This window comes from Pristis pectinata, chromosome 1 (assembly GCF_009764475.1).
Source record: "Pristis pectinata isolate sPriPec2 chromosome 1, sPriPec2.1.pri, whole genome shotgun sequence".
Lineage (NCBI taxonomy): Eukaryota > Metazoa > Chordata > Chondrichthyes > Rhinopristiformes > Pristidae > Pristis > Pristis pectinata.
Genome location: NC_067405.1, coordinates 106,589,933 through 106,608,483, shown reverse-complemented (window position 1 = coordinate 106,608,483; position 18,551 = coordinate 106,589,933). Strand labels below are relative to the sequence as shown.

Below are 18,551 nucleotides of genomic sequence, written 5' to 3'. Positions count from 1 at the left end.
AAGTAAGTTTGTAATAATACTAAACCAATTTGTGATTGCTTTTGAATAAATATTGTTGAATGTCCATTGCCAAGTTTTGTGTTTTTAATTGCTAGGAACTTCCTTCTCCAACACCTGTGAAGACCAGATTACCATCAGAACTATTTGGTGATGCATTAATGGTTCTGGAGTTTTTGCATGCATTTGGAGAGCTATTTGACCTCCAGGATGAGTTTCCAGATGGCGTGACTCTAGGTAATTATTTTGAATTGTGTGAACTGGATGCTTGTGCAAGTAAACTATGATTGAAATGATCAGCTGGAAGTTTGCTTATAGTTTGATTCAATTATAGATTTTAAAATTTGCATTGGACCCAGGGATATGCTGCTGGCACTTGTATTGCTATCTTTAATAGACATCATGATTGAACCATAGTATTACTTGCACTATTGTTTCCACATTGCTGTTGGATCAGGAATTCTAAAATATATAAGTCTAGTGATAGTGCCATCGTATGTCCAAGAAGGTGGTTTCTTGTGAGGTGTTGAGTTTGGGGAGTATTTGCTGCAAACAGGGCATCTTTTGAAAAGTGGAGAGGAGAATTGTTCGTCAGAATACCTGCCCTTTTTCCCAGGTCTTGTACCCAACTTATTAATGTAACTGGATTTTCAAGGTTTCTTTTACTAACTATCATTATACCTTTTGTTATGCTTTTCATGTCACCCCATAATAAACAAGATTAGGGTCAGTCATAAACCAAAGGATTCTATGCTTGCCCTCCTGTACATTTTGGGACTTGGCCTACCTAAAGTAGGTATCTTGAGACACTGGAGAGACACCACCAACTAAGTCTCTGCAAAATACTCCAAGTGCAAAAAGCAACTTGACAAGTGTCCTCTCCTAGGCAACATCCCCAGCATTGAGGCCCTAATTACGCTTGGTCAAATTTGTTGGTCTGGAAATGTACTTTGCATGCCAGACATCAGATTCCTGAAATGGAGATGCTATATTGTCATGGAAAGAGATTACTGGGTGAAGGGAAAAAAATTCAATGAGCTTCTCAAAGCCACCTTGGAAATCCAATATTTCCACTAATTCCTGGGAACCTGGTTCATTTCCACTAAGAGTGGAGATGTAGTATTTTGGATGGTACTGAACGTGGATGCCAAGCAAGAAGGAGGTGCATATCACCTCTCAAACTGCCCAATCACTGGTTCCATCAGGCCAGGGCCTCTTTGTGGAAGAATTTGCAGTTTCCACATTGGCTTTCCCAGTAACCTCAGGACCCACAGAACTGTATGAAAGCAAGTTTCCCTCTATCCCAAGGTACCACTTAAGAAGATGGAGGATTCTGTAACGAGGGTGAATATTTTGGAACTTGGGTAACTTCATACTTGGAGACAAATGTCTTCTAATGATCCCATTTAAAAGACCAAAACTATGGTTTTCTAATTGATAATTGTTTGAAGTAAACCAGAACTTTTCCACTACTTTAGATGTGCAATATTATTCTCAGAATATTTTCGTTGAAAAATATTGCTGATCTGATGGTATGTTTCTGATTCTTTCACAGAAAGTCTAGAGGAAGCACTTGTTGGAAATGACACTGAAGGGCCACTCTGTGAATTGCTATTTTTCTTCCTAACTGCAATCTTTCAGGCACATGCTGAGGAAGAGGAAGAAGTAGCCAAAGAACAGTTAAAGGAAGCAGATCCAAAAGGTTAGAGATTAGCTTGGAACCAGTCACAGATTAGAATGGCGTAATCAGAAACTTGTTATTGCCAGACTTTCTGAATGGGTTGTGACAAAATCTCTTGTGTATCTCACTAACACACAAGCAGGTGGTTTTAAACAAAAAATACAGTCCTAGGGTTGAAACCATATGTAGGGCTTGATTTTTTTTTTGTTTTAACTTGTTCAATAATTGGAAAACAATCTACTTGGAGTTTTCTTTTGCATTAATAAAACCCAATTGGCAATGTCTTATAAACTGAAATTGTAGGGTTGATGTTATAGCTGTCAAAATGTGAATACTGTGCGTAAAGTCCGATCAATTGCATTTGCTTGTGGATGAGTAATAGAATATAGTACTTTGTGCAATGATCAGGAAACTTGAAGAATGCATCATGAGGGAGGGATAAGAAGCAGAATTGTAAAGTGACAGATGACTTTGAATGTGCCAATATCATTTATTGTTATGACCAATATGTAATTGTTTATAGAAACTGAAAGTTGATGCATTTTCCTGTAGCTTTAATAAACCTGATAATCATTGAAAATGCCCCTGAGCTGAACCTAAATAGGAACTGAAAGTTCAACCCCCTAATAATTTTCACAAGCTCAGAATTATGCACATTACGTGCAGCATTATTAAAATATGGTTAATGTTTTTCAATCTTCATGAATTGTTATGATGGTGCGGAAAGTATAATTTAAAACTTGCCAAAAGTGCAAGAAACTTTGGGTCAACTTACACATCAATTCTAGTGCAACCCATGGGCCAATGGTGGTAATTTGCATGAGCTGCCATTCTGCATGGGGGGGGGGTTAAATTATCTAGTAGCAGAAAGTTTCAGCAGATTTTTGTTTTATGGCATTAGCTTAAATTTAAAGAAATTGAGTTATTACTAATAATTATTATAATTACTAATGCTATTCCCAATCCTGTGCTTGGCAAGTTCTGAAAGATTTCAATGTACTGTATTTACTAGGGAGAGTGGACAGAATTGAAAAGCAACCTAATATTTTGCAAAGCTATATAGTCATTTTTTGAGTTAAGGCTTTAAATGCACTGTTTTTAATTCAAGTTGTTCTTGAACTGGTCTTTAGTATATTGTTTCTGTGCCTAACAAATGAAGCTTCTGACTTTTGTTTACTCATTTCACAGATGCTTTGGATGAAGATCTAGATTCTACCAAATGTGCAGTCTCTGCAGTTGCAGCTTTTGCAGCTGCATGGCCCCAGCTCTACCAAGGTCCTTTACTTATTGCAGTTTGAATTTACATTGGGGGGGAAAAAACTTGCTGTACTAGCCTAATGATTATTAAATGTTTACCCACTTATTTATTGAAGGCTGCTCATTGCGTAATTTGGATCTTGATAGCTGCACGCTCTCTGAAATCCTCCGACTTCACATCCTGGCAGCAGGGGCAGATGTGACGCCAGCAAATGCAAAGTATCGGTACCAACAGCAAGGTGGATTTGACACCACTGATGATGCCTGTGTTGAATTCAGGATGAATAATCCGGAACTTCTGAAAAAACTAACAAATATTCCAGTGTATGATCTGACATCAGGTAATGAAGACGTTTTATATATTTAAAAAACTCTCTTCTTGCTCCTATAGCAGTTTGGTCAATTTCAGTCCACTTAAAGAAGCTAGTTTATTCAGTGATTGTACATTCTTTAAATGTTTATAATAAACATCTGACTATTTTATTTGTACCAAAAATCAAATGTTGGCAGTTCAGTAAACTTTCAAAGAAACCAAAGTGTACAAAGCAGAGCACAGCCTATTAGTATGCATCATCATTGAACCAATTAACTAGTGAAGAATAAATTAGTAGACTAAGCACACAACTTGGTGCATTTGCATATTGTAATCTCTTTGCTTTCTTTTTGCCAGCGGAGAAACTGAAGGTACTGCATGCTCTGTGTGGACAGCTACTAACTCTGGTTTCCACAAGGGATTTCATTGAAGATAATGTAGAGATTCTGAAACAGGCCAGGCAAGAATTTAGAGAACTAAAAGCTGAACAGCACCGTAGAGGGCGAGAGGAAGCTGCAGCAAGGTATGGACTGAACATGCATACGTATCTAGTACAAGTTATCACAGACCTGTGCCTAGCTATCCTGTTGCATCATAATGGATGTGTTGGAAAGGTTGCAAGAACTTGGAAACTTGGCAGCCATGGGCTAAAAGTAATTATGCTGTAGCCATCAAGAATTAGGAGGAAATGGGTATCAGTGGCATACTTCTGATTTGAGGGGAGGTGGTAGAGACCGGCACTTGATAGTAGGATTGGAAATAGTATGTGGTGCTTGGATTGAAAGTTTTGGGAAGTTGGGACTGGAGGTGGAATTGATGCTGAGGGGTCAATTAATGATCAGTACTTTGTCAGGTGGAATCATCAGCATCTGAATGGTGAGGGGGCAGGAGGAGATGTATCAAACTTGAAGGCAAGTGATTTATTTGCAGGTGTAATAAAGACCATATGAAGTGGGAAATGTCCTGGGAGCAACTGCAGTTGGGCAGTATGGTTCAAGTTCTCCCTCATTGTTACAAAAGCATTGTATGGAAATGAAACCATCCTACATGCATCTGACATGGAAATGGCATCATGGTCACAAGTGTAACAGAGTCCAAGATGTTCCTTTCCAAATTTCTAGAGTGATGCAGAAAACCTGTAAATAGTCATTATCAGATCTCACTCTAGAAATTTCAATTGCATAGTGCAGGCAAAAAATTTCAGTTAAATTTCTAGGTGAGTGCTTTGTAAAAAGTAAGTAATTTGTGTGCCACAACTGCATGAATGCACACGTTAGGAATCTGTTTTGAGGCAAATATTTGTCACTTATGTTAGCAGCATAACACAATAGTTAACTTCCAGGTGACAAAGTCTAGTTTCACCATCCAAGCAGGCAGGTTTCATCCACAATGCATCACTATGGTATCTTAAATTATGCAAGTCTGCTTTGAGGCATGTGTTGCGACAGCTGAGCTATTCCAAACAAGCACGTTGTGCTGTCATGTAATGTCTGCACTTCAAGTGCATGAAAGTCTGTGTAGACCTTTTAGCATTAAAACTGAAACCAGCACAATTCTAATCATATCATTTATAGCAACCGTTATTCTCTTCTACCAAATTATATTCGGTAATCTAGTTTTCACAACCATCTCTGCTCACTAGGGACAGCCTTAAATGAGGTATTCTTTAAGAAAGCTATCAATGAGTTCCATTACCATTTATTTTACTGCAGGAGTGAAAATTTGGTTTGAGGAAAATTTGGTTTGAGGAAAATTAACATGCTTGCCTCCTGTGAATGTGACTCTGCAAGATACTTGTGTAGTTCCAAAAACATGTATGCTGCAGGTTGCTTTCAATGGCCCAGAATATAGCTAGCTAGGTTTTTTGTTCCCACTTGCCTGCTTTGCTGTCACTACCCTTGCACCATATTTTTTTTCTGATCTGTATCTGGTTGAACTCTTTATTCTTTTTCTCAATTAAGAACAGGACAATTGAGTAAAGTAACCATTTTGTCTGGAGTAATAAATTTCATACTAATATCGATATTCTTGTACATTATTTAATTTCATCATTGAATGTTCATCTTGCTTGGCAGATACCGCAAGAGAAAAGAAGAACGACTAAGAGAGCAAGAACAAAGATTCAAGGATAGACATGATCGGATAAAAGAGGAACAGAGAAATTCTAAGGGAAACTCGATGTAAGTTTTTAGTGATGGCTCAGTAAAGTCACTTCATGTAAAAAAAAATGAAAGCCCCGAGTTCTGATGTATAAAGAATAATTCAAAAGCAATTAGATTCAGCTAAGGTCAATTTTTTTGACTGGGGATACAAAGTACCAGGTAGAAACAGCAGGGATATATATTTTTCATATTTGCAATCCATCCATCACCAGTCATTACAATGCAGTTCTCTACTTTGAGCAACTAGTGTTTTTAGCCACTCATTCCCCTTGAGTATAAATGGCAAATTTTCTGACATAACAGTGTAGTTCAGCTCCTTAATTTTGATTGTAACTAGATTTCTGTAGATATATAGTTTACCTATTTGGTTTTCACAACAATGTGCAACTTTAAATACTTGCTGCAAGTAGTGATCTTAAAGTGTTTAAAATTAGGGAGGAAAGATAGGATGGGAAATGGCATTGTCCTTTGAAGGCATGGAGGTGGAGTGAATAAGACCAGTAGCTAAATAAGTTGCAATCAATGAGAAACGCAGGGGTGAAGCAGTTGCTCCATTGTTAAGAAAGCAAAGAATGCACCTTGGTCGATAGGGCTGAAAATGAATATTCAAGCTGTGGAAATGAGGGTAGTTATAGAATGAGAGTACTAAATTTAGATTTCTTATGGTCTGCCTGATTTTCAGTTTTTTTTTCCCAGAAGTAATTCCCAATGTACTTAACTTTTCAGTCATGTATTTTAAATCTCTAAACATCTTGTCCAGTTTCATGTGAATTTACCCTTATCTAAATTACTTGTTTGATGTGGGATCTCACTTTTTCCATTACCTCCACATCTTCCCTTAGCATCTATCTTTTTTGAAAACGTCTCTTTTCATCTTGTTTTATTAGGTTTGTTAATGACCCCTGAATTTCAAGCACAATGAAATCCATTTTATTATATAACCCAACCTGGCATCAATTTTCTGTTCCTTTTTTCTGATTTTCGTCATCTTCCCTTTTTAGAATTCTAACTATTCTTTAGCTATCAATGAATCTCTTTATCTGCATTTTGTTGGGCCACTTCTTTTCCCTAAATGTTTAATCTTTTTAGCCTGGATTTTGATGCCTTCTGTGGTCACCATGGAATTGCTTAGGTAGTACTGCTTTTTTGTGCATATATTAATGGTATTTATTCAAGATTTACTTTGAAGAGTTCTTTTTCAGCAATATAATCTTGATCTGTTCTTCTGATCAAATGTACCTTCCCAAATTTTATTTCTCTAATTGCTACTTGTCACCAATCTAAGCAACACTTCAGCACAGATTATTATTGGGCTTGGATAGTAAGTTGTTTAACATAGTCAAAAAAATTATTCTTTGCTATTATGACTTGTTCATTCCTAGTCACATATTTGATTTTTTTTCTTTAATTCCCCAGCTGGTTTAAAATTGTAATGTGAATGAGGTTTGCACAGTGCAGTCTTCTTTGAGTCATAAGTAAAATAAGAAGCCATCTAGTTGCCAGGTTAATGAGGGCAGAGATGGAAAGAAATGTGTAAAAGCTGAAATGCAGATCAGCTGCAGAAAATGCCCAGTATGACAGTGGGAAGAGAATCGGAGTAACTATGATGTAAGGATAACTTGTTGCAGAACTGGTTAGTGCCAATGTAGTGTTTTGGTGGGAAGGGTGAGATAGTGTTTCATTTCCTGCATTTCAGTGAAAAAGTAATATGAAGGGAGTTGGAGATGGTGAACCAGGAGTTGTGAAGGGAACTAGTCTTTTGTTCTTTATTCCTGTATTCTTACTGCCTATGAGATTGTTAAATGGTAGATTTTATTGCAGTAGTGTTACTGATTCCACTGTTCTAATGAACACCTTGGCCTCTTTTGTAGTATAAACCATTGTTTCCAGTGAAGTTAATTTAACTGTCTAGTTAAGGAGAATCAGACTTGTACTCAGACTTATCAAAACAAAAAGTATTTTCAATTTGATGCTTTGGCATGCCATTGGCATATCTAAATAGATTTACAACTCTTTAACTTAAGGTCCAGAACTCACTATGGCAATGGTCTGACAGACAGGACTCTAAAAGTACCTGGTGCTTGAGAAGGATAAACTCCAAGGTGGAGTACAAGGTTAATGGCAGGATTCTGGGTAGTGTGGAGGAGCAGAGGGATCTGGGGGTTCACATCCACAGATCTCTGAAAGTTGCCTCACAGGTGGATAGGGTAGTTAAGAAAGCTTGTGAGATGTTAGCTTTCATAAATTGTGGGATTGAGTTTAAGAGCTGCAAGGTAATGATGCAGCTCTGCAAAACTCTGGTTAGACCACACTTGGAGTACTGTGTCCAGTTCTGATCACCTCATTATAGGAAGGATGTGGAAGTGTTGGAAAGGGTGCAGAGATTTACCAGGATGCTGCCTGGTTTGGAGAGTATGGATTATGGAGAGAGACTAAGGGAGCTAGGGCTTTACTCTTCGGAGAGAAGGAGGATGAGGGGAGACATGATAGAGGTATACAAAATATTAAGAGGAATAGATAGAGTAGACAGCCAGCACCTCTTTCCCGGGGCACCAATGCTCAATACAAGACGGCATGGCTTTAAAGTAATGGGTGATTAAGTTCAAGGGAGATATCAGAAGGAGGTTTTTACCCAGAGTGGTTGGTGCATGGAATGCGCTGCCTGGGGTAGTGGTGGAGGCAGATACGTTGGTCGAGTTCAAGAGATTGTTAGATAAGCATATGGAGGAATTTAAAATAGGGGGATATGTGGGAGGAAGGGGTTAGATAGTCTTAGGTGAGGTTTCAAGGTTGGCACAACATTGTGGGTCGAAGGGCCTGTATTATGCTGTACTGCTCTATGGTTCTAAATAAAATTCAAAGCACTCTTCTTCACATTGGCTTCCCTATCCTGTGATGGATTGTTTTGTTATTCAGACCATACTCTTATTCAAGCTTTTGCCCAAGGCATAAGTTGAAGGGAGTTTTTATTTTGAATGCAGAAGGAAACCTTTCTTTTTCTCTCTTTGGACTATCATAGTAAATCAATCCTAGTTTTCATAGGTAGGCCATGTTCTTCCAACTTTTCATGTCATGTGCCTCTAATTCCAGCATCCTAATCTGGTTTGAGGAACTAGAGTTTAAAAAAAACCAGAATGCTGAGGAACTCGATGGGTCAATCAGCATGTGACAGGCAAAAAGTGCAAGTCAAGACCCGAATCAGTCGTGATGCAAGGTTTTGTGTTAAAATGTCGACTTGCACCCCTTGTCTCCACAGATGCTGACTGACCCACTGAGTTCTTCCAGTATTCTGTTTTTTGTTCCAGATTCCAGCATCTGCCGTCTCTTGTCTAGGAAGTTGTTAGACGAGAGTTACAAAACTGGGTCTCCATAGGAAGCAAAAAGAAAGTTGGCAGAGGTATTAATTGTAAGTGAAGGTAAAATGTTTTCATCAGTAATGAGTTGGTAATTTAGAGGTCTGATTTTAAGAACCATAACCAAAGATGGGAAAAATTGAGCACTTAATGAGGAGTTGGCAATATGACCAAGCCAAAAACAAGCAAAAATAGTGTCTTTAAATGTTGGCTCTAAATAATATGGGGTGGAACTCAAATTTATGGTGCTTTATGGAGTACCTTGGATGTCTCGAGATATTCCTAGTGAACAAATTTATTTTTGAAGTATTATAACTTTTTTTGGAAAACAATCACGTGCACCTTGTACACAGTCTTACAAATTCATAGGCCGTAATTAATGTTAATACTTCTGAGGAATGAATGTAGGTTGGGACAGTAGGAAAACTTCCCTGTTGAAATTTTGGGCATGTTTTGGGCTAGCTGAAAAGGCAGATCTGGTCTCCATTTAATGTTTCTCTCAATGGATTTCAAACAATGCAAGAGGAGCAAATATGTCCACATGGGCATCTGTTTTGGCACAGAACCAATGGATAAAATTACTTTGCTCCATACAAAGTGACTGCTGCATTCCTACTTCAAAAGATATTCTGTTGCTTTTGGTCAGCATTCTGCAAGAAGGATGTGGCCGCAGAGGAGGGCATGCAGAGATTTGCAAAGGCTTTGCTGAGGGTGAAAAATTCTACCTGAGAATTTGGTAAGGCTGGGCATGTTTTCTTTGTAACAAAGGAAACTGGAGGGAAATTTGATTGAGAGGCCTAGATACAGTTAATAGGAAGGGCATATTTCCCTTAGCAGTGGAGAATAAATAGGGGCCATCAATTTAAGTTAATAGAGGAGTAGACAATTTATAGTCATGAAATAGCAAGGATCTGGAACTCAGTAACTGAAAGGTGGATGCAGGAAGCTGGGTTAAATTGAAAGTGTCTGGATCATACTTGAAGAGCCATGATTTTGGATGCTATGGACTAAGAGCTGGGATGTGAAGTTAAAACATTGTCCATTTTTGACCTGCATTGATGCATTTAGCTGCCTCCTGTCTGTAAATTTCTGAAGTCGTGTGATTGCAAAAGGCACTGTATAAATGAATCTCTTTTCCAGTGTAGTGCACCATCCTTAGAACCATTATAGTGCCCTTCATAAAATATGTGGCATTGGTCAAATTTGAAGTTGTCTCCTATTCACCAAAATTTAAGTTGTTAATGCATTTGGACATCACAATCTTCTTCTCTCCACCTACCACCACCCCCCACCCCCCCCCCCTCACCCTTTAGAGTTTTTTTCCATCCCAGACTGTTCATTCTCATCTCTTGATGAGCTTTTCACTCTACTTGTTTACTTTCAAGCAGGAGGTTATGCTCATGTTGTACTTAGATACTACTGTGCAAAATTCTTTTTGCTTGTTATTTTTATATCTATTTAAGTGACAAATACGTGAACTAGATAACTTCAGCCATTGTTGCAAGGACTATGAAGTCACACAAGGGCAAATAAGCTAATTATCGTCTATTTAAGGCAGTGTTTCTTTTATCCACACCAAAAAAAATACCACAGATGCAATTGTATTATTTAATCATCTTGATCAAGGCAATTTTACGACAAATTTGGTATCTGGCTACAGAACTTGACTTAGTGTGGAATATGACTAGTTTTATATTTAGGGGAGGGGTTACTGGATAATTATGGGAATATTTTTGCTTGCTTGTCAATGTAAGTTCTTTTTAAAGTGAAGAAATGATTCAGGATACAACTCGGGAAGAATTTGACACCAGCACAGAAAGCCAGGAGTCTGCACACAGAGATCATGGGTGTGATACAGCCACAGAAGATGAAGAAGAATTGGGATCATGTAAAAAAGGACAAAAAGGTTAGTCTTGGAATTGCAGTTTCCTACATTAGTGTGGTTTCTTTCCGCTATGACATGCCCAAGAAAAAAAATTGCATTTGATGGTAATTCAATCACTTCTGAGTTGCTTGCAGCTCTCTCAAATTAATATTAAAAGGGTCTAAAACACAGTTTCAACAGCAGAGGAGTTATTGCAGGTTCCCAAAATTATTCAAAACTTCATATTCCCATTTATTCTTGTAACTGATAAACTTTTTCCTATACTTGTTGATAGGGTTGATTAGATACTAGAATGGGACATGTACAGGTATAATTAGAATAGATGTCAGTAATTGAAGAGTTGGCATTGAGACTCTGTGCTTAATTGCCACTTTGAGTTGTAAAGTTCTGATCGATATTCTGTAGTACTTGGAGTGCTCATGGAGACTTTGGATTTTAATTTGTATCTGTAGGAAAGAAGAATCAAATTGGGTTTAAAAATGCGCAAAGTCCTGAGGAAACTGAAGAATCAGTGGTGGAGAAGAGAGAGATCTTAAGTCCAGAGGAAGAGGAAGTTTTGAAATGTGAGCAGCTGAAAAAAGAAAAAGAACTTGGAGGGAAAATTCAAAATGCCGCCTCATGCACCAATATTCTCCCTTTGGGACGTGACCGCATGTACCGTAGATATTGGGTCTTAAGTTCTGTGCCTGGCTTATTTGTGGAAGAAGATTATGAAGGTTTGTTGGAGGACATGTTACAGCCTTGTCCTGTTAAAACTCTAGGTAAAAATTTGGAGTCTCAGGGAAATAAAACTTATGATAAAGCACAAGGTAACGAATCCTCAGGGAATGGAGCTTCAGGGAAGATGGACCAAAAGCAGCATGAGCCACATTATGACAAGCCCATTGCTCAGGACAAAAACTCTTTGGTTTCTCCTTCACTATCTTCACAGCCACCTACCTCAGATCAGGACCAAATCCTTGATACTACCCCTGCAGCAGAATTGCACAGACCAATAAACAAACCGAATCGATGGTGTTTTTATTCGTCACCAGAACAATTGGATCAACTGATTGAAGCACTTAATTCTAGGGGAAACAGAGAGAACTCGTTGAAAGAAACTCTTCTCCAGGAGAAAAAGAGACTCACTGAATTGCTTACTAACTTTCCTGTGGAAAGATTCCATATTCCAGGTAATCCTTTACACCCTTACCAATTACTGAACCTCAATGTATTCTTAAACAAGCCTCTGAATATTAATATCCACTTTGCCTTTAGGAACTGTGCTTTTTAAAATGGTGGACAGAAGGATTGGAAATGATTTAAAACAAAAAAAAATTGAAGTTAGTCAAAACATTTTAAGATAAAAAATTTGTTTTGCTTAATGGAATTAAACTTTTTGCTGCAATTGTAACATTTCAGGTGTCTATAACCTAATGAAGTGTTTGTTGTGGACATCCCCAAACTGACTTCTTTAAACAGAAAAGCAACAATAACTGCAAGCTATTCATAGTCGTATAGCATAGAGAAAGGACCTCTGGTCCACTGAGTTCATCCCAACCAAACATCTATTTACGTTAATCCTTTCCCCGACCCCCTGATTTCGTTGCCAGCCACCTACACTTGGGGGAATTCGCACTAGGCAGTTAACTACCAACCAACAACTCTTTGCATGTGGAAGGAAACCAGAACACCTGTAGGGAAACTCATGTGTTCACTGAGAACATACAATCTCCAGACATCTCCCAGGGTCAGGATAATAACCTGTGTCTTTGGTGCTGTGAAGCAGTAGCTCTAATCTCTCTAGCACTGCTGTAATTATGTTAAAATTGTGCAGCATGTTCACTACTGTAGCTGCCTGATGTTCCTATGTGAATATCTACAGTTTAATCCTTTGAATAATGAACATGTATACAAATGTGTCCTTTTTAGTTATTTCATTTTTGTTATCTTTTGAAATTTATGCTATTAAAAGTCTTGCTAATTTAAAGCTCCACCTTGTGGTCTATATATTACTAAAGTGGATTTTGCTCATGAACAATCGTACCATGGGTACTATGCTATTGCAAATAATAGGCATTTTGTTCCTGGAGCAATTGTCAGTTGCCAAGTAGCTTCATACCCAAGTAGTTGAAATGAACACTCGTTCTGCTAAGCTTCTGTTTGATACATTTTATTTTGATTACATCTGCATTATATTCAGTATTTAAGCTACACAAATAATTTGAGCAATCTTAAAAACTCATGAGACAGAGAATTGGAATCTTTGACTTTAAGCTATTGAAAAGAGAATGTTGGTATAACAATTGGCAAGTATGAAGAAGGAAAAATGGCTTGATAAATTGCTTAAGGAGAATACTGATCAAATAAATTTAATGTTGATTTCCAGATAAAGCTCCAATGGAAAGCAAGCCTGCTCGAAATACTTTAAAAGGTGCTTATGGTGCACATGATTCTTCCCTATTATCTGCTGATAAGCAGCTTGAACTGCGATTGAAGGATTTGCTTCTGGATATTGAAGATAGAACCTGGCAAGGAACTCTAGGAGGAATAAAAGTATGTATAGTTAAATGCAAAAAAAAATTGCAAGAAGATTTGTTTGGGTTTAATATTTTAATGATATTTACTTTGTGCATACCAGTATGGTATGCCTTCAGTCTATTTCTGTCAACTTTTCCATTAAGATTTCTTAAGCTTGTTTTCACATTGTTTTCTTTGGATCTTTTTAGGATGTTCTTTTCGTCTTCTATTCCCAGAATATTTTAATGTATATTAAACTTGCAACAAGATTCCTGAAAGTGCATTCATTGGTTTACAGCACAACTGAAGTACTGTAAGGTTGTAGGAACCATGCCTTCAGAACCACACCTTTGTATATTGACCTTTTGATAAAGTACACTGCAGGTTTATGGGAAAGATACCTGTATTCCAAAGGTTAAAGTGCAAAAAGAAATTGCACAAGATCGGGTTATATTCCTGGCATATAAAATAAGGGATTGTTTGATTATAGTTATCAAGATAATAAGAGAGCTGATAGGGTAGAGACAAATTATTTCCAGTGTTTTGCACATCTTGGACGAGGGAGTGTAGGATTAAAAGTTAATCAGGAGTTGCAAGGGATAGGTTGAGTTTGGAATGTTCAGCAGCACATGACAATAAATTGTCAGTTAATATTAAACAGAAGATTGAGAACTGGGCAAAGGCGGGTGTGTGACGTTGAGTCGCAAATCAGTCACAATCTCATTCAATGGCGGAATATGCTTGTAGGACTTAAAAAGCCCACTTAAATATTCATGTATAGCTTTGAATTGTCAGGAGGCTACTCATGGAGGGGCTAGTTGGTACTTAGGATGTATAATGAAGGGAATGTTTTGGATTAAAAATGGAGGAAACTTTCAAACAGGAAGTGGAAGAAAAAAATGGAGGGGGTAAAGCTGATAGAAGGAGCAAAGGCAAGAAATATGAAAATGAAGGAAAGAACAAAGTCAAAAAATGGAGAGGACGATGGGTTTTGAAAATAAGGATATCAGAAACAAAGTTTCAAAAATAGTATTATGAGTATGGGGAAAATGGAGATATGAATCTTTAAGAACTTACGGTACAATGCATAATCAAACAGTAAATGTCAGCACATTGTGATGGGAATTTGAATCCAGGAGAACTTTTCCATTTAAAAAAAATTAAACATTAGTCCATGAGATAAACTTCTACCTTTTCATTTCTTAACTGTTTAAGATGTGCAGTGAACATAATAGACATCATAAAAATGCCACCCATTAAATGGAATGATAAACACAGAAAATTCAGTTTACTTCATAGGATGTAAATAGGATACATGCCTGCAATTAAAATTGTAGCACAAAGGATAAGTAATTGGAAATGTGTACAATTGTCCAAATTGTGTAATTATATCCTTACTCAATATTGTTTGTGAAGTGTGCATTTATTTCCAATTACACAATTGTATCAAAAGCTTAAATTCTGACCATAATAGTGAATCAAACAATTTGTTTTAAAGAGCATGCTTAAAACTTTTCTATGAGCAGGTGATGGAGCGGTATGTATGGCGAGCAGCACTGGAAACAGGGCAGTATGAACTGTTGGGCAAAGCACTTCCTACACAAAATGGCATTCGGTTACTGGAAAATGATGTGAAGGAAAATGGAGTTATTAAAATTGAAGGGGAGGAATCCAAGGAGATTGATGGCATGACCAATGGATATAACGCCAAAGCTGGGTATAACTGATTTTTTTCAAATATAATCAGAAATTTTAGCTGAGTGTTTAAACTTTGGGATCAAAAATTAGGCATTTAAATTCTTTAATTGGTATGTTGATGTGATTTTTTTGCTTGTATCGAAACATTTTGACAAGATTTTTCTGGAGCTATACATTGAATCTCTAGTATTGGCACAAGCATGTTACCTGATCATTAGCAATTACATCATTATCTGGGACCAGCCCCTCATATGTAACACAAAATTGAAGAGGTTTTGCTGACTGAAACTGGCTGCCTACATGCTCCTGAGTTTCAGACTTAACCTGATAGAATGTAACAAAGGCTGAGCCTGAACAACAAGTCTGCATCCTAAATGGCAGAACTTGTGCTCTCTCTCGTGCTCTCTCTCACTCCACAGATGTCACCTGGCCCCTTTGAATATTTTGAGTATTTTGTTGTTTCAGATTTCCAGCGTCTACAATTTAGCTTTTCAACTCTTGGCCAATTCTGGTATCTCCATTTACTTTCTCTCCCACAGATGCTGCCTGATCTGCTTTCCTTGTATTCTCTATTTCAAATTTCCAGCAACTGCAGTGTTCTGTATCTCAGTTCCAGTGTGTTTTTTTCCCCCCTGACCTCTGTTCTAAACAGAATTGCTGCCATTAACAAGCCATCAGATTTCTTTCATAGTCGGTACTAATTTGTTTCATCTGGTTTTTTGTCTTGGTCTCCACCCTTACATGGATGTTATCTTTGTTCCATTCTTTCCCCCACCTTTGGCAAGTTCAAACTGGGTGTGCCTAACCTTTACCCAGTTCTGAAGAAGAGCCTTTGAAACTAAAACTTTGTTTCACTCTCCATAGAAGCTGCCTTGTATGCTGAACGTTCCAGTACTTTGCGTTTTCCTTTCAGATTTGACTTCTGTACTGCTTCTAACCTGATATAGGATCAGAGTAGATTCCCTAATGTAATGATAAGAATTCAAGCAAGTCCTTGTAGCACCCATGCAGTGGAGTGTAATGGCAGATTCATCAGCAATAATCTGCCATCAAATATAGGTCTTTGATTTCAGATCTACTTTCTCCACAGTCCAGAACTTGCTACCATTAATGTGGGTAACTGCCAGTATTGCACAACTAAAACCATTTACTAGCAAGTTCTAGGCCTTTATCTGCAGCTATCATCTTAAATGTAACCTTTTCCTTGGCCTGGTTGCATTTTCCACTTTTTAATAACTTTTATTGTTTATGGCTTTTAATCAGACTGGTGTAGTGCTTACACTGACAACTTGTTAAAAGAAAATAATTTTTAGTAGCTAGCAGAGTTGTAAGTTTTAGTTTTGATTTCTTTATAGGAAGGGACATTTGTAAGCCACTTTCTTTAATAAAAGCTGAAGTAAACAAAATGGTTTTCTGTGCTGAACTGGTATTGTTTGACCTTGAACAAATGTTCTGCTAGACAGAAATGTCCACACACTTAAAGCTTTCATGATTCTCCTACTTTCTTGGCTGTCTCAATAATAAATTTCCAGGAAACTATTCGTTTTAAGGACAATGATATTAGTTTGCCATATATAGACGTAGAAATTTTTCTTTCATCTCACACCATTATGCTATTGAAATTGACTATCCAGGACTGACATGACAATTTCTAGGTAGTTTTTGCATCTGTTTTTTCAATTTGCCGGTCATTTTCCAACATGAGTCTTACTGCATGCCCGAAAGTATCATTCCCTTTTTTTTGGAACATTGTGAAGAAAATTGTTCCAGGAGCAGCAATCATTAGCGTTCCTGAGCAACTAGGTTTATTCACATAGCGCTGGATTGAAACCCCTGTAAGGTAAGCCCCTTGTTTAACTTTGATCCTTCAGGAGAGAAGTGAGTGACGCATAGCACCATTTGTTTCTCTTGCTCCACACCATCCTGCTTTCTGCCCACATGATTTGATATCAATATCACTATCCCAACCTTGGATTGGCCCATGCCCTTTTTTTTTGCTTTTTTATTTCTCCCGTTCTTCTTCCTGTCCCCCAGCCAAGGCCCAAAACCTGATTTTTGCAGTCACACCTTTCTTTTCTCCAGCCCAATCTCACTCCAAGGTGATGCATTTTCAGCTGTGGAGGGAAAAAGTCACTTCCAGAGTTGAAACTTGTGTCAAAGTACTAATAACCCCTCTGCTGCAACTAGTATGCCTATGTGGGTGCTCTAGAAAAGTCTATTGCCTAGAATTTCTATGTAATTTGGAATTTAATATTGCTTGGATTTTCTGGGACTTTATAGCTTAAGAGGAACAGCAAAGTTATTTATGTGCCATGTGTCTTTTTGGCTTTTCTTTAATTACTTGGCTCTTAGCAGTTCATTTAGTAGATCTCCCTCCACTAAGAATTTGACAATAATTTTACATGTATTGCTGCTTGAATTTGCACATACTATCATTCATATCTAGTTACTATTGATTACTTCTATCTTTTTTAAATACTTCATATATTTTAAGCTCCAAACTGAAAATGGGAAAGCTGTTTTATGCAGATCGTTAGTTTTGCTTCAATTTCTAAAGCTTTGGTCTGTCCCAACGTGCTGCAAACAAATTGCAAACTATGCCATAGAGGAAATTTGTAAACTGAATTAAGTAAAACTCATTGAGTACAGGTTGGGACTTTTTTTAGTACTGGACTGGCAGATTTTCTGGATTATTGGACGTTTCTGATATTAATACCCAAATGTTTGTTTTATTTCATTTTCTGTTAACACGTTGCACAGTATAATTTTCCAGTGAATTAGTTGAGTTTAAATAGAGCAGGAAATAGGCAAGCTTTCTGGACCCTGGCTTTGGCTACAGCCAACCTACCTTCCAGACACCAACCCCAGATCCGGACACACCTGAAACACTCCACTTGCACTGTAGGCTTCTGGTTCACATTTGGGACCATCAGGATTTGTGGAAAAATTGAATGCTGATTATTGGAGTATTACTGTACATTGGAGGGTTCAATTAATTCTGTGATGCAAATTCAAGGATTTTGCTTGGTGTATTGATGGCAAACTGTTTTCATACTCTGGAGCTCAATTATGTGACACTAACACAAGTTTTGATTATGGTACAGGCCTTTGGAACCGAAGACTGAAACAAGAAGTTCTGTATCTACCAGTGCTAACTCTCCCCGACAAGTAAACTCTGTGGTGCGCTACCTGGCAGTAGCTTTGCTTCAGTTAGAACAGGGAATTGAGCGCAAATTCCTGAAGCCTCCATTGGGTTGGTACTTTTAATAATTCAGTGAGCAAATTTGAATTTCAAATAAACCTTTGGCTTAAGTCACTGCATTTAACATTAGAATCCATACTTGTAATTTCTCAAGGCCCCATTGTAATTGTACTTGTGTCCCCCTCAACTGAACTTGTTTAACTTCTTAGAATATTCATTAAATGTTTTCCAAAGGGTAATACTGTGTTCCTTTAGATGCTGTCATTTGGAAGCTAAATTGGGAACCCAAAGTATCTGAACCCTTGCATGTGATACTTGGAGGAACTCAAGCTTTGCAAAATATTTGCTTGAACTCTGTTTCAATGGCTTAAGTCTATAATGAGAAAGTATCAATGGTCAAACTTAGTCTGCTGAAAGGAGCAAACTAGTCTTTGTACAATTATTATTTTGGGTAACTGGTCAGATATTGCATGTTTATTCAACATTATTATTTCATACGATTGC

The 18,551-nt window shown here is 37.6% G+C and overlaps 1 protein-coding gene across 2 annotated transcripts in view; it reads left to right on the top strand.

Annotated features, from left to right (window-relative positions):
- baz1a (bromodomain adjacent to zinc finger domain, 1A) overlaps positions 1-18,551 on the top strand; it is a 63,421-nt gene that overhangs the window by 27,967 nt on the left and 16,903 nt on the right. For both annotated transcript variants that reach the window (XM_052025254.1, XM_052025245.1), the window contains exons 11-21: positions 96-234; positions 1,553-1,699; positions 2,867-2,953; positions 3,052-3,276; positions 3,606-3,771; positions 5,324-5,428; positions 10,530-10,669; positions 11,101-11,820; positions 13,017-13,183; positions 14,674-14,864; positions 17,950-18,098. In XM_052025254.1, coding sequence (XP_051881214.1) covers positions 96-234; positions 1,553-1,699; positions 2,867-2,953; positions 3,052-3,276; positions 3,606-3,771; positions 5,324-5,428; positions 10,530-10,669; positions 11,101-11,820; positions 13,017-13,183; positions 14,674-14,864; positions 17,950-18,098 — 2,236 coding nt within the window. The remainder of the gene's footprint in view (positions 1-95; positions 235-1,552; positions 1,700-2,866; positions 2,954-3,051; positions 3,277-3,605; positions 3,772-5,323; positions 5,429-10,529; positions 10,670-11,100; positions 11,821-13,016; positions 13,184-14,673; positions 14,865-17,949; positions 18,099-18,551) is intronic.